This window comes from Puntigrus tetrazona, chromosome 22 (genome assembly GCF_018831695.1).
Source record: "Puntigrus tetrazona isolate hp1 chromosome 22, ASM1883169v1, whole genome shotgun sequence".
In the NCBI taxonomy this organism is placed as follows: domain Eukaryota; kingdom Metazoa; phylum Chordata; class Actinopteri; order Cypriniformes; family Cyprinidae; genus Puntigrus; species Puntigrus tetrazona.
Window position 1 is genome coordinate 15917438 of NC_056720.1, and position 14802 is coordinate 15932239.

Genomic DNA, 14802 nt, shown 5'->3' on the forward strand with positions numbered 1-14802 from the left:
TATATATATATATATATATATATATATATATATATATATATATGTGACGAGTCGGCTGCCCCTCCCCTTTATTGTCATCATCACCCCATCCTATTTTATTCGCCACCCTTCACCAGGCTCCTGACGGGAGTGGGCGTGTCCTGCAGCACAACGAGGACACCAGTTCCCCATTTAATTGGACACTTTCTCCCCTGGACACTTTAATTTGCACCTTGTTTTGTTAATAAAAAGCCTCTCCGAGGCCTGACGCCACGCCCACTGTGTCTGTCGTTAGCTTCTCCCGTCACAATATATATACAGATACAATACAGATATTTAGATCAAAGGGAACAACAATTTTCTAGATAATTTTGTGGTAGTGACAATAATTACAACATTTGTTTGCTTTGCAAGATCCAGTGTGTTAAGAATTTGAGTTTTGACACTCTTAGTTGAAATATCCTAGGTGATGTATGGCATTTTAATATAGTATAACTGTGACCCATGATGACGATGGCGCTGCAAATGGCAGCCTCAGTGCTTAGCTCTCAAGTGCTCGTATTGTTTTTGTTAGTTTTCCTGTTTTTGTTTCTCAAACACCATCGTTTTTACCAGGGATGGACTGCTGAACATTTGGCAGACCACTCCACAAAATATTTCACCGTTTTTTGATTACTCCAACGTTTGGTTGAACATCATAGTTAGCAGGGCAGCGGTGCTGGTCAAACACCTAAGGTCGCGCAGAAAGGGAAAGCGGGCCGGTGTGAAACTCAGACAATGCGGACTCCGAACGCCATTGCCCAGCATTCACTTTTGCTCTCTACCCAACAAAATGGACAAACTTCTTCTGCTCACCCGGACTAACAGGGATTTTCAAACTCTGCTACTCTGTGTTTCACGGAAACCTGGCTAAATTACGCCATTCCAGACAGCGCATTAAGCCTGTTGGGCTTTCAGCTGTTTAGAGCGAATCGCATCGTAGAATTATAATGAAAGGTGGTGTACAGATTTAACTGTGTTAAAGAAGATGTGCTGTGCCGATGCCTTCATTAACTGTAAGCCTTTCTACTCACCACTGGAGTTTTGCTCATTTATTCTGGTGTGTGTTTACATCCCTCTGCAAGCGCACGTGAGCCTTGCTTTACAAAAACTTGCCGATCTAAACACAGAGACTGAGCAACAATACCCGGACTCTGTTTCAGTCATTCTCAGAGACTTTAATAAAGCCAATCTCTCACGTGAACTGACAAAATTCAGACAGCACGTTACTTGTCTAACCAGAGACAGTAATTTACTAGATCACTGTTACACAGCAATAAAGGATGCGTATCACTCTGTCCAACGAGCTGCCTTGGGACTTTCTGATCACTGTTTGGTTCATCTCATACTGACCTACAGGCAAAAGCTGAAATCAGCTAAACCTGTACTTAGGACTGTAAAAAGATTGACTAAAGAAGCATAGTGGGATTTACAAACCTGCTTCTCTCTCACTGATTGAACTGTCCTTGAAGCTGCTGCCACAGATCTGGATGAGCTCACAGAAATGGTAACATCATATATCAGATTCTGTGTGTTCAAGTTCTACTGCAGGTTTGAAAAGAAACCATTCTCACCTCCTGCAATGCCCCTCTCCCCCACACCTGTCCTTCAACTCAGTTAAGATGACGTGTGCCAGGTCTTCGGGAAAAACAAAAGAAGAAAGGCACCAGGCCCAGATGGTGTGACTCCAGCCTGTCTGAAAACCTATGCTGGCCAACTGACCCCCATCTTCACACAGATCTTCAACAGATCACTGGAGCTGTGTATAGTGCCTTCATGCTTCAAACGCTCCACCATAATCCCCATCCCAAAGAAACCGAAAATTACTGGACTTAATAATTTCAAACCTGTGGCTCTAACGTCTGTGGTCATGAAATCATTTGAAAAACTGGTCTTGGGCTATCTGAAGGACTTTACTGGACCCTTACTGGACCCCCTGCAGCTTGCCTACAGAGCAAACAGGTCAGTGGATGATGCAGTCAATATGGGACTGCATTATGTTCTGCAACACCTAGACAGAGCAGGGACTTATTTGAGGATCCTGTTTGTGGACTTCAGCTCGGCCTTCAACTCTATCATCCCAAACCTCCTCCACCTATATTAACCCAGCTATCGCTGCCCACCTCCATTTGTCAGTGGATCTGCAGCTTCCTGATAGACAGACAGCAGTTAATAAGGCTAGGAAAATTCTCATCCAGCAGTTGGAAGTTGGAACTCCTGAAGTTTGCGGACGACACTAAAGTCATCGGCCTCATACAGACAGGAGGTCAAAGAGCTGGCTGAATGGTGCAGTCCAAACATCTTGGGGCTCAACACGCTCAAAACAGTGAAGATGATAGTGGACTTCAGGAGGAACCCCCCTGCTCACCCCCACTTACCATCATGGACAGCACTGTGGTAACAGTGGAGTCATTCAGGTTCCTTGGCACCATCATCTCCCAGGACCTGAACTGGGACACTCACGTTGACTCCATTGTAAAAAAGGCCCAGCAGAGATTGTACTTCCTTCGTCAGCTGCCACAGGAACTGTGAAAACAGTTCAACTCTGCCATCATTGAATCCATCCTCTACACTTATATAACTATAACTGTCTGGTTCAGCTCAGCTACCAATTCTGACCTCAGAAGACAACGGAGGGTAGTCAGGACTGCTGAGAGAATCATTGGTACAACCCTCCCAACTCTCCAGGACCTGTACTTATCCAGAATGAACAAAAGGGCTAAGAAAATCACTCTGGACCCCTCACATTCAGCACACTCCATCTTTGAACTATTGCTGTCTGGTCGACACTATAAAGCACTGAGGACCAGGACAGCCAGACACAGGAACAGTTTCTTCCCCCAGGCAGTCCATGTCATGAACACTTGAGAACATCTTGGGTTACTTGACTGTAACCCTGTTCCCTGAAAAAGTGGGAACGAGATGCTGGACTCAATAGTGCTAATGAGAACGTCTTTTATTTGCCCGGTTGTTAAAGCATGTGTGTCAAACAAGCCAAAGTTTGGCTCATCTAACCTTGGCCAGGTGATATCACTTCATTACACGCACCTGGAGGCTATAAGTAAGCATCAAAACGGAAACATCCTCAGGTTAATCTTTTGTCTGAAAGGACGTCTGGTCACGCATTCCAGTGCGGCATTGATACATTCCCTTTTAAAGATACTCTTGATGCTGCACTCAATAGTGCTAATGGGAACGAGAATACCAACGCCGCCATACTGGAAGTGTCTGGACCCCAAGTGTTGTGTAGTGTGTGTGCACAAACATCAAGAGGTCTCAGACATGACCTAGGGATGTTGACTCAAGGACACAAGAGCCTGGAGTAGCATGGACATCCAGACTACAAAATCTAACAAATGTGTGCGGAGAAGATCATCCTGCCGCATTACACACCTGCTGCAAGGGTTGAATGGTTGAATGGGCCCTGATTCCTAGAGGTGAAGTTTGACCACGCGCCTCCTAGGCTAGGGCAATAGCATCCCTCACCCAATGTGACATGATTTGTGTAGTGTCAGCCGCCACTCGGTGGCATGTAAAGAGCCGCTCCGACTTGCGTCACTGGCTAGTGCGGTGGACGTAAATCTGTAGAGCACGTACTGGACACAGTAAGTGAAGATTCTCCTGCTCCGGTGTATTGAATGGCGGAGGACAGAAGGCTTCAAGAACGACCGGATTTACGGTCGAGAATGGCACCTTAGGAAGATAATTAGGGTGAGGATGCAAAATAACTTTGACCAGCCCAGGGGCAAAGTCTAGGCAGGATGGAGAGATCGACAGAGCCTGCAAATAACCAACTCTCTTCAGAAAAACCATCTTTAGCGTCAGAAGCCTGTCCTGCACTGATTCTAATGGTTCAAAAAGGGGTACCAGCCAGTCCCACAATCACAACGGTGAAATCCCATGATGGTACCGTTGCTCTGATAGGCGGCCTTAACCGCTTAGCTCCATGAATGAAGCAGGCAACTAGAGAGTGCTTTCCCATGGAAACCCCATCAATCAGAATATGGCAAGCCGAAATTGTAGCTACGTAAGTACTGAGAGTACTAGGGCATGTGCCAGAGGACAATTTCTCTTGCAGAAACTCCAGTGAACTCGGTCTGCATGATGTGTCATGCACCATAAGACCTTCTGGTGGAGGGAGCCATAGCGCTTAGAATAGTCTCTATTACATTGGCTGGAAGGTCAACATCTCACAGTCATTACGTAAAGGTTCCAGAGCTCGGGCCGGGGATGAAATATTGTCCCCTGTGCCTGAGACAGAAGATCCCTCCTGATCGGAATTGCCCATGTTGAGCCGTCAAGGAGGGCTATTAGATCTGAGAACCATACTCTGGTTGGCCAACAAGGCGCTATCAATAAGAGGTGAAGGCCCTGTTGACGAACCTTCGCCAGGACTCCTGGGAGCAGAGCTATCGGAGGAAATGCGTAAAGACACCGTCAGAGCCACTTGTGAGTCATTGCGTCCAGACCCAGGGGAGCTGGATGAGTCAGAGAGAAGTAAAGGGGACATTGTGCTGTCTCCTGTGAGGCAAAGAGGTCCACCTCTGCTACATAGAATTTCTCCCAGATTAGACTCACTAATTTGGGGTGGAGTTTCCATTCCCCATGTGTCACAGCTTGTCTGGACAGCATGTCTGCTCCCACATTCTTATGCCCAGGAATGTAGATCGCCCTGAGGGACAGAACCTGCTGTGCTAGCTTGTTCAAATGGCACAAACGCAGCCCACCCTGGCGATTTATGTAAGAGATTAACGAAGTGTTGTCCACCCATACTAGGACATGGTAGCCTCTCAACTGCTGGAGGAAATATTTCAGGGCCTGAAATAGAGCCATCATCTCGAGGCAATTGATGTGCCACACGAGAAGGTGACCTCTCCAGATCCCCTGGGCTGGATGGCCATCTAAGGCCGCTCCCCAGCCTATGAGGGAAGCGTATGTCGTTAATATCTTGCAAACGACAACACGGACCTAGAGTGGGACCCAGGGTCAGAAACCGAGATCTGAACCACATAGAAAGTGCGGAGCACCTGACACGTAACCCTTATTTGCCTTTGGGGATTGGCTCTCGGATGAAATTCCCTGGCTCTGAGCCACAACTGGAATGGTCTCATGTGCAGAAGGCCCAAGGGTATTACTGTGGATGCAGCTGTCAAGAGACCTAGAACTCTCTGAAAGTGATGAACAGTCACTTTCCGACCTACCTTGATTTCCTTTAGAGTGTTTAGAATGGATTTGTTGCGTGCCGGAGACAGTTGTACCAGCATCGTGACCAAATGCCATACAACTCCTAGATACGTTATCCTCTGAGCAGAAGTGAGAACACTTTTCTTGGCGTTGAGTCTCCGAGATTTGAGATGAGCTAGGACGACATCCCGATGTCGAAGCGCTAACTCTTGAGACTGGGCAAGATTTAACCAGTCGTCTATGTAATTGAGAATTCGAATGCTCTGGAGTCGCAGAGGAGCCAGAGCTGCATCCATGCATTTTGTATATGTGGTGCATTTCCATGCATTTCCCGATACTGGTAAGCTTCGCCCTGGAAAGCGAACCTTAGGAAGTTCCTGTGTTGTGGCAAGATTTCTATGTGAAAATATGCGTACTTCAAATCTATTGTCACAAACCGGTCCTCTGGCTGGTTTGAGAAACAATCATCTTGATTGTCAACATCTTGAACTTGTATGTTCTGAGATAGTGGTTCAACCCGCAAAGTGACCGGACCTGGTCGGGACTGGGTGGACGACAGTCCCGACTCTTGAGCACGGCGGGAAGAAACCTCTGGCGCTTCCTCGTGGCCTTTCACCTCCCAGAACCTAGTGGCAACGGTGTTGACTGACGTCGTCAAATTGGCCGAAGGTGAGATGGGGGCTTCAAGGAGGAAGGTACAATCCCGGTTCTTGATGCCCATGAGGTTGAGCCACAGATGTCTCTCTGTGGACACCATGGCAGCCATGGAGCGCCTCTTCATCGATGGACACGCTAGTGCTCAAGTCCTTTAGCAGGTCAGCCTGGTACACCTGCAGAACCGCCATGGTGTGCAGGGCAGCACCAGCCTGACCCACTGCCTGAAAAGCCTTCCCCACCAGCGAAGATATCATTCTGCACGGCTTGGTGGGGAGAGTTGGCTTTCTCAGTGACGATAAGCCACAAGGGGAGAGATAGCCCGCAAGCATCTCCTCAACCTGGGGCATCATCATATAGCCCCATGCCTGACACTCACACGGCGGTAGGCAACGTCTATCATCTGCCATGATTTTAGTTTTAAAAGATTTTTTTTTTTTTTTGCTTTGCTTTCACACACACGCGCACACAATATGGTCATTGAAGACAAAAGACCTGAGGATGTTTCTGTTTCATGCTTATTTTCCAGGTGCGTGTAATGAAGTGAGTCACCTGGCCAAGGTTATATGAGGCAAACTTTGGCATGTTTGACACACATGCTTTAACAACCCGGTCGAACAAAAAGACGTTCTCATTAACACTAATGAGTGATGCATCGAGAGTAGCTTTTGAAAGGGAACACTATTATACTTTATTTATTTAACATACAGACTTATTTACACTTCAATTTGCACATAACACTGCACAAAACATAATTCCTTCTTATACTTCTTATACGAGAGAAGCGATTTCAGGCTAGAAGAGACGGACACCAGCGCGTAAGTCTATTATACCTATTGCTGTGTGTTGTTCAAATTATTTCTTGCTGTTTGGAGAGAATATTTGCGTTTCCCTACTTATTTGTAGTGTGTAGTTTAGTTGTGCTGTACTTTAAGTGGTTGTAAATTGTTTGCCTCCGGGCTATTAAGAGCACTTAAGTGTGAAGGCGTTAGTTTCGTTTTCCTGAGCGACCTCCTGATTGGCTACTGCCTGGGCAAATTAGAACTAGCTTTTCGCTGTTTCCACTGCATACACTTTGTATTTATTTGTTGAGTGTGCGCTGGCGAAGCGTCAGCGGAAGCGTCCAGTGCTCGCGTTCAGACTCCTCGTGTGAAGACTACGAGTAAAGACATCACGACTTTTACTGCGCGACTTTAACTGAGCAACGCACTTAAGTACATTTTCCTTCATTCTCTTACACATCTTCACTTCCTCTTTCTACCTCTATCATGTGTCTCCAACTCATTCCGGTTGTCTCTCGTCCTCGCCCTAACAACACACGCAGACGACAATGCACTCCTACTAACCTACGCTCTGTCCCTACATCCTCTACTACACCCCTATCTTTCTCTGTTGGTCTGTGGAATTGCCAGTCAGCGGTCAACAAAGCTGACTTCATTTCTGCTTTTTCTTTACATTCTTCACTCCACATTCTGGGATTGACGGAGACCTGGATTTGTCCAGAAGACTCAGCAACCCCAGCAGCTCTAGCCAACAATCACTCTTTCTCACACACACCTCGTCAGGTTGGCCGGGGTGGTGGCACTGGTCTGCTCATCCCAAACAATTGGAAATATTCAACCAACTCACTTGTATGTCATTACATCTCTTTTGAATTTCATGCTATCACAGTTACTACTCCGACAAAATTCCACATAGTGGTAATCTACCGCCCCTGGACATATTCTAGACACCTTCCTAGAGGAGCTGGATGGATTATTGTCATCTTTTACAGACGAAGGCACTCCACTCCTACTCTTCAGGGACTTCAACATTCATCTTGGCAAACCTTACGCTACGCACTTCCATTCCCTTCTAGCTTCATTTGACCTCAAACGCCTCATCACGACAAGCACCCACAAATCAGGCAACCAGCTTGATTTAATTTACACACGCAGTTGTACTGCAGACACCATTTCAGTACAACCGCTTCACGTCTCTGACCATTTCCTTCTTACATTTCAACTGCATTTTCCTATCTCTGTGCAACCAACCCCTATACCGGTTACTTTCCGGCGTAACCTTCGTTCCCTTTCTCCCTCCCATCTCTCCTCTGCTGTGTCCTCCTCCCTTCCCTCACCTACCCATTTCTCTTCTTTGGATGTGAATACAGCTACAGATACCTTGTTCAGTGCTCTAACCTCCTGTCTAGACGACATCTGCCCTCTCTCCTCCAGGCCAGCACGGACTGCCACCTCTAGCCCCTGGTTGTCTGATGTTCTCCGTGAGCATCGGGTCAAACTCAGGGCAGCGGAGAAAAGTGGCGCAAATCTAAAGATCTGACAGACCTGAGCAGGTATCAGACTTTGCTTTCTTCCTTCTCTGCCGAAATCCGCACTGCCAAATCATCATATTTCCAAAACAAGATCAACAACACTTCAGACACACGTAAGCTCTTCAGATCATTTAACTCCCTGCTCTATCCCCTCCACCACCTCCCACCACCTCAATATCACCTGACGATTTTGCCACATTTTTACAAACAAAACAAAAGCGATCAGCAGCCAGTTCTCAGCCCCCAACGCACAACCCTCAACCAACCGCATCGACTACCGATTCCTCCACTTTCTCCTTCTGCTCCTCACTGAGACAGAAGTATCCAAACTTCTCCTCTCCAGCCATCCAACAACATGTCCGCTAGACCCCATACCCTCTCATCTCCTGCAAGCAATCTCCCCACTGTCTTGCCGGCACTCACGCACATCATCAACACATCTCTCCTCACAGGTACCTTCCCACAGCATTTAAGCAGGCTCGGGTAACCCCACTGCTCAAAAAGCCCACTTTAAACACTTCTCTTATTGATAACTACAGGCCAGTCTCTCTTCTTCCATTCATAGCGAAAACACTTGAAAGAGTGGTTTTCAACCAGGTATCACTGTTTCTTTCGAAAAACAACAAACTGGACCATAACCAATCAGGTTTCAGGTGCGGCCATTCAACTGAGACTGCGCTGCTCTCAGTCACGGAAGCCCTGCGGACTGCAAGAGCTCAATCCAAATCATCAGTTCTCATTCTGCTGGATCTATCCGCTGCTTTTGACACTGTGAATCATCAGATCCTGCTGTCTACCCTCTCATCACTGGGCATCTCTGGGATCCCACTTCGTTGGTTCGAATCCTATCTCACTGGTAGGTTTTTAGGGTGGCCTGGGGAGGAGATGTATCCACAGCACATCAACTGGTCACTGGGGTTCCTCAGGATCGGTTCTTGGTCCCCTCCTCTTCTCCATTTACACTACATCACTAGGCCCCATCATACAGGCTCACGGCTTCTCCTACCACTGCTACGCCGATGACACACAGCTCTACCTCTCTTTTCATCCAGGCGATCCAACGGTAGCTACTCGGATCTCGGGTTGCCTGGCGGACATCTCGACATGGATGCAAGAGTACCATCTACAGCTCAACCTGACAAAGACTGAGCTGCTTGTATTCCCTGCCACTCCAACTACACAGCATGACTTCACCATCCAGCTAGGTTCTTCGTCAATTACCCCATCATCCTCAGTCAGAAATCTTGGTGTAATCCTCGATGACCAACTTACCTTCAAAGATCACATTGCAAAGACTGCTCGATCCTGCAGGTTTGCACTACACAACATCAGAAAGATCAGGCCCTTTCTAACAGAGAAAGCTGCACAGCTACTTGTCCAGGCCCTTGTCATTTCTAGACTGGACTACTGCAATGCTCTTCTGGCTGGACTTCCATCGAACACAATAAAACCTCTACAAATGATTCAGAATGCAGCGGCACGGCTGGTATTCAATGAGCCCAAGAGAACCCATGTTACACCTCTCTTTATCTCCTTACATTGGCTACCGATTGCAGCTCGCATCAAGTTCAAGGCACTGATGCTTGCATATAGAACAACCACAGACTCGGCACCGGTCTACTTCCACTCACTATTACAAATCTACACACCCTCTAGAAGTCTGAGATCTGCTAGCGAGCGACGCCTCATGGTACCATCTCAAAGAGGCTCGAAATCACTCTCCAGAACTTTCTCGTTCTCTGTTCCTGGCTGGTGGAACGATCTTCCCGTACATATCCGGAATGCTGGATCTCTGTCAATCTTTAAGAAACTGCTGAAAACTCACATCTTTCAGCAATACCTGACCTCATCATAAAAAAAAAAAAAAAAAAAAAAAAAAAAAAAAAAAAAAATACTCTCACTCTCACTGTCTCTGTCTCTCTTCTTATCCCCCTTGTTTATTCCTTCCCTTCTGGCATGTACTAATTTGAACACTCCCTGTGACTGGGTGTTATAAGCACTTACACTGTCTGTTTGTCTCTCTAAAAAAATGAATCGCTGTTGTACTCTCAATTGTAAGTCGCTTTGGATAAAAGCGTCTGCAAAATGACTAAATGTAAATGTAAATGTACTTGAATGTCTATAGTATATATTCTATTTTTGCTATTTTGTACTTTTTATATTTTGTATATTTGTATATAATTATTTTTTCTTTATTTAAAACATTTTTATATGTAACTGTGATATATATATATATATATATATATATATATATATATATATATATATATATACACACATACACACACACTTTTATTTTAAATAACTTATAGAAATTAATTAATTTATTTCATTGATCAAAACTATATATATGAATAATGATGCAAAAAATACTTTAAATTAATATTTTAAATTATTTTGAATTAAATTTTAAAATATATTCAAATATAAACCAGTTACTTCAAAGTGTGTGTGTGTGTGTGTGTGTGTGTGCGTGTGCGTGTGTGTCTGTAATGTAAAGCAACAAAGTTATTTATTTGCACAGGTGAGCAGGGAAAGTCTACGGCCGAGGAATGGGGTGAGTATGTAGTCCTAAAAAAAAACAGAAAGTCTGTAACTGGAATCACAGCAATACTGAGCGCAGTTCTTATCTTTTCCAGAGATGAGAGAGGAGAAAATTGTCATAGGTAATGTATGGCATTTTAATATAGTATAACTGTGCCAAGCTATTATAACAATATGTCCTCAAACCAATAAGTCTGTATGGGTCATTTCCACAAATCCCTAAAATATGCCCTGTTAAAGGGGATACTATTGCTTTGTTTTGTACAATTTTACAATGTACAATGTATTGTAATATGGGCCTCGTGCGGCTCACTTTGTAGAGCATTGTGTTTTATTATAAGATATGATCATGTGACTATGGGAAGCATATAAGCACGTGGAGTGCAGCCAGCCTCAGCTTCCGTCATGAAGCGAGCGCAGGCAGGTATGCCGGAAGTGTGGTTAGGAGAAGTGTTGTCTCGTTGCTTTAAAAAAACTAGGGTTCCCTTTCACAAATTGGGATCTCGCTTCAAGAGACCAATCTACTTTGAGTGTATCTAAATGAGCCAATTGAATATTTGCATGCGCTAATTGCATTCAGAGACCAGGTGGTGAACCTTCAAGCGCTGCCCCTGGAGGAGGCAGACCCAGCCCTAGTGTTGATTTGTCCCATCCGAGCATTAAAATGCTATGTTGACCGGACACAAAGCTTAAGGACCTCAGACCAGCTCTTTGTTTGTCACGGAGGCCGGCAGAAAGGGAATGCCGTCTCCAAACAGAGGATGGCCCACTGGATAGTGGACGCCATTACCCTGGCCTACCAAGCACAGGGTGTGCCCTGCCCCCTCAGGTTACGAGCACACTCAACAAGAAGTGTTTCGTAGTCCTGGGCATTGGCTCGTGGCACCTTGCAGACAGATATTTGTAGAGCTGCGGGCCGGGCGACCCCTAACACGTTCGCTAGATTCTATAGTCTATGTGTGGAACCGGTATCCTCCTGTATCCTCCTGTACCAGGAGGTCTATAACAACTGAATGTCCACAGAGAGGAGTGGTAGGCTGAGATCGCCACCACATAAACCTTCAGGGTGGAGTGAGTGACCCCTGTAGAAAGGCCTGCATGAACACCAGCACAGTACCGACTGGGCAACTAACAGGATCAAGCTGTCAAGTCTCCATACCATGAAGCGAAAGGTTTCCACTTCAGGGTGTACAGTTTTCCCATAGATGGGACACTGGATTGGAGAGTGGTCTCAACAACCTCGGTGGAGAGACCAGGAGCTATGAGTTGTGCCCTCTCAGGGGCCACACACACAGCTTCCACAACCCCTGCCTATGAGAGGAGGTCTCTTCTGACTGGAATCTTCCATGGAGAGCCGTCTAGGAGGGCCCTCAGGTCCATAGTCGTCCCAGCCAGAACGGCGCTACAAATAGTAGACTGACAAAGTCTCTGCCACATCTATATGATAGTATCTAGCCCCAGTAGATCTGGATGAACTAGAGAGAACCAGAAAGGAGACATTGCGCATTCCATCACCAGAGCCTGCTCTGTGCCTGTGAGAGTGGGCAGAACACCTGTGAAATGCGGTGGTGGCAATCAAAACTGAATTCAGTAGCCTCTTCTTACAGTTCTGCAGGACCTAACGAGAAATATTTGGCAGCAGTTTCCAAGCTGTAAAATGATCTACTAAAGAAATCAGTCTCTCAAGAATGACCTCTGGTATCACTAGAGCTACTGAAGTCTCCTACTGAAATGACGGTTCTCAGACACCCGTCATCTCCTAGGAGGTAAAAACCAGAGCCTGCTAGCAGGACCCAACTAAACACGCTTGGCAGGTGCTCCCACTAAGGAACCAGTCTGCCGAGACTGGTCTCTTGTTACCCTGGAACACTGGCAGGGTTAGCAACTTGATCTCTGCAGATCGGGGGCACTGAAGTGAGACGGTCAGCGTGTACTGAGTTGTACACTGCTCTTCCCCAGAGGAGCCGGCCCTCAATAGTCCTGGTCCATAGCATCAGGACATAACAAAGGAGCTGGAACACAGTTGGAGCTGCTGCGCCTATATATATATATATATATATATATATATATATATATATATATATATATATATATATATATATATATATATATATATACATGATATATATACACACACACACACATTTTTTCATTTTATTTAATTGATCAAAAGTAATGATAAATACTTCCATAATGTTACAATGTTTCTATTTCAGATAAATGCTGTTTTTCTGAACTTTCTATTCGTCATAGAAACCTGACAAAAAATCTGTTTTTAACATGTGACTGGAATAATGATGCAAAAATGCTTTCAAATTATTATGAATTACATTTTAAAATATATTCAGATAGAAACTATTTACTTTAAAGTGTGTGTGTGTGTAATGGAAGCGGAGAATAAACAAAGTTTATTTGCACATATGAGCAGAGAAAGTCTATGCCAAAGGAATGGAGTGAGTATATAGTCTCTTGAGTCTATAAATGAAATCACAGCAATACTGAGCACAGTTCTCATCTTTTCCAGAAACCAGGATTATAGAGGGGGAGGAGGAGAAAACTTTGGCAGGTAATATATGGCATTTTAATATAAATGTATAACTGTGCTACACTATTATAACAACATGTCCTCAAACCAAGACGTCTGTATTGTTTATTTGCCCAATCCCTGAAAAACGACCCGTTACAGGGTATATTACAATAGCCTTGTTTTGTACAATTTTATCTGTATTGTAATTTGGGCCTCTTTCAGCTCACTTTGTAGAGCATTGTGTTATACAATAAGATGTGATCATGAGACTATAGGAGCAAAACTCAAGAGCGCACATACTCACTAAATGTAAATGCACTGTTATTTATGATTTTGCCAGATTTTTGTAAACTGTAGATTTAGGTGTGGTTATTTGTACTAATTACATACAGTAAAACTTTTTATATCTGTAAGATTGGTAATTTAAACAGTCCACACACTGCATTTAAACAAATACACGAATGATTGGTAATGACAGTCATACGTCATTTCACTACGACAGACGCAGCGCTACACTGTCATTGCATTACTTAAATATGTAAATATAGGTTATAAAAGATACTTGCACAAATTACATATAGGGTTATTTTTTGTTGGAGGAAAGGCTGTAATGTAAAGTTAAACGTGATCAATTTTAGCTGTAGCATTTTATTAATAGGTATAAATAACCTACCAGTCAGCATTTTTTGAAAATATTTATGTTTTTTGTTTTTTAAGTCTCCTCTGTTCACCAAGCATGCATTTATTTAATCCGAAGTACAGTAAAATTATTCTCTCACTCGTCTAAATAATCAGAATCAGGTGTTCCAATCCCTTCCATAGCCACAGGTGTATAAATCAAGTACCTAGGCAAGCAGGCTGTTTTTACAAACATTTGTGAAAGAATGGGTTGTTCTCAGGAGCTCAGTAAATTCTAGCATGGAACTGTGATAGGATGCCAGCTTCAACAAATCCGGTTGTGAAAATTTCCTCGCTCCTAAATATTCCACAATCAACTGTAATATAAAAACGTGGAAGCATTTGGGAACAACAGCATCTCAACCACGAAGTGGTAGGCCACGTAAACTGACAGAGTGGGTCAACGGATGCTGAGGCGCTTAGTGAAAAAATGTGGACCGACGTCGTATTAAACCCTATGGATTAGGAATGGGATGTCAGTTTAATTCATATGCGAGTCAAGGCAGGTGAGCAAATACTTTTGGTAAAATAGTATCAATCTTTTACCAACACCGATTGTATCAAAGCACTGAACAGTATAAAATAGAAGAATACAATGATAGGTGTAGGGTTTTCACACCTAATTTTATTAATTATGATAATTATGAATTGTCATTTGAATCAGCTCTCAATTCAAGTTTGGGGAATTGAATCTGAAAAGATTCACGTTGGTATGCAATTCAAGTATACCTTTAAATCACCTAATACGTCCAGCGTTTTAGGGCAATTTAAATGTATGTTACCAATATGAATTTATTCTGTGATCAGCAAAATAAATCAATTGGATTCTTCGCTTTACCTCAAGCAGGTAACAACGGATCTGGGCATGAGTTTGACTTTCCAG

At 44.3% G+C, this 14802-nt stretch overlaps 1 protein-coding gene across 1 annotated transcript in view; it reads left to right on the plus strand.

Moving 5' to 3' along the window:
* LOC122327226 (complement factor H-like) overlaps positions 1-14802 on the plus strand; it is a 37051-nt gene that overhangs the window by 16306 nt on the left and 5943 nt on the right. The window contains 4 exon segments of the mRNA XM_043222435.1: positions 10695-10727; positions 10810-10836; positions 13143-13167; positions 13239-13280. Of these exon segments, the coding sequence (XP_043078370.1) occupies positions 10695-10727; positions 10810-10836; positions 13143-13167; positions 13239-13280 (127 nt within the window).